The sequence below is a fragment of the Acanthisitta chloris genome, unplaced genomic scaffold (genome assembly GCF_000695815.1).
Source record: "Acanthisitta chloris isolate BGI_N310 unplaced genomic scaffold, ASM69581v1 scaffold34555, whole genome shotgun sequence".
Lineage (NCBI taxonomy): Eukaryota > Metazoa > Chordata > Aves > Passeriformes > Acanthisittidae > Acanthisitta > Acanthisitta chloris.
Genome location: NW_008674843.1, coordinates 27,385 through 29,135, shown reverse-complemented (window position 1 = coordinate 29,135; position 1,751 = coordinate 27,385). Strand labels below are relative to the sequence as shown.

The following is a 1,751-nucleotide window of genomic DNA, read 5'->3' as shown; positions in this document are numbered from 1 at the left end:
TCCCTCTGCAAAGTCTGTGAGCACTGTCTCCACGGTGTTAAATCTGGCCTTTGCTGAGGTCCCTGAAACTATGGGCTTCATTATGTATATAGTAAATTTTTTTTAATGTCTAATTGAAGGGATGAGGAAAATTGAGTATCAGCAAGTAAACTTTAGCCGAGGATGGATGTTTCCTTCAGTGGTGAGTGACTGGATTGGCCTTCAGGATGCTAATTACTTGAAACTAGTGGAGCATGCTGTACTGGAAGCTGCAGCTTATCATGGCATAAAGTCTGGTGGCAGATAGTGTCATTTACATGGGAGCAAAAGTTTATCCTGGAGAGTTGTTCTCACTAGACTGATTTTCTAGAAAAAAATGAACAATATAAAGAAAAAACTTCGTCCACTTAATAAATATTTTCCTGGTAGTGTTTTGGCAAGAAACATTGAGCTGGATGATCACTCTGAGACAGGATGAAGTGTTTTCTTAGCCATTTTCCTAGTCGCATCAACATCAGCTTTATATTTGTGCTGAAAACTGTGGTGTTCTATTACAACAAAAGGGTCATTGATTAGGTTTCATTGAAATGCTAATACTAAAAACAACTCTCCAATTTTTTATGATGTGGCTCCAAATCCAGAATATGTGTCTACAATGGCTTTCTTAATATGTCTTTAGCAGATGTCAATTACCATTGACCTATGGTGTTGACGTTATTTCACCAATATGACAAGATAACAGTAGTCTAGAATTTCAGATGACCCTAAGGATTTTTTCTTGGGTTTAGTTTTTCATCTTTTTTCTTTTAGCAAACAGCCATTCATGGACTTGTAGACAAATATCAGATGATATAATGGATGATTCCATTTGCAATGGTTCGGTAGACTCTGTTGCCTGTCTTGGATACTTTTTAATTTGTTTCATATAGCTAAAACTCAGTGTACTGTAAGATGTGAAGCTAATTTATAGAGGGATGTACAGTACAAAGCTACCATTTGTTAAGGAGTCCAGAGGGAAATATTTTTTATTTGTTTGAAAGGACAGGAAGTGGTTAGTTGGTTAGTTAATAGCTTCATTGCTTTATAAATTAAATTAATGCAAAACCAGTATGCCATTGAATCTGCATGTGTGTGTCCTCTGCTAATCCATGCACCCTAAGTGATGAAAACTTCAAAATCATAGATTCAAAACTTGAAACAGACTCTAAAGGAACTATTTTTCAAAAATCTGGTTTCTCTTATCCCTAACCTTATATCCTCTGGTCTGTTTCTCATGATCTTCGTCAAACTGAAACGTGAGGTGGAGAGATGTCCCTGCTGGATGCATTGTGTGGCTGGAGCTGCAGGGACAGTCCTGCCTGTCTCTGGTGCTGGTGTGGCTCTTTGCTGCTGCAATCTTGGGTTGGTGCCTTCTGGCGTCAGTGGCACCTAGCTGCCCCAGCCTGACTCAGTGAGACACTTGTGACTGTTGGCACTGGGGACGTGTACTTGGGACCACGCTCCAAACGTGTCTTCAGCAGTTTGTCTAAGTATAGCATCAGTTTGCTTTGATGCTATTATTTATTGTTGTTGTACGTTTAGTTATTTACCTCTGCCATGCCCTTGTTCCTCTCGGAGTGCCGGTGCAGCTCACGCACTCCCTACATCCCCCTCGGTGTAGTTGGTGACACCGAGGCGGTAACTGCGCCACGCGTTTCAGACGGAGGTTTGCGGCTCCTGGCGGCTCCGTGGGGAGGAACAAGGTGTGTCCTCGGTGCTGTCTCCGCGGGTTT

At 41.5% G+C, this 1,751-nt stretch overlaps 1 protein-coding gene across 1 annotated transcript in view; it reads left to right on the top strand.

Moving 5' to 3' along the window:
• Nucleotides 1-1,575: 1,575 nt before the first annotated feature.
• Nucleotides 1,576-1,751, top strand: part of LOC103802966 (coiled-coil domain-containing protein 132-like) — a gene marked incomplete at its 3' end in the record, with an annotated part of 19,984 nt that continues 19,808 nt past the window's right edge. Inside the window, exon 1 of the mRNA XM_009075500.1 lies at nucleotides 1,576-1,747. Coding sequence (XP_009073748.1) covers nucleotides 1,576-1,747 — 172 coding nt within the window. The remainder of the gene's footprint in view (nucleotides 1,748-1,751) is intronic.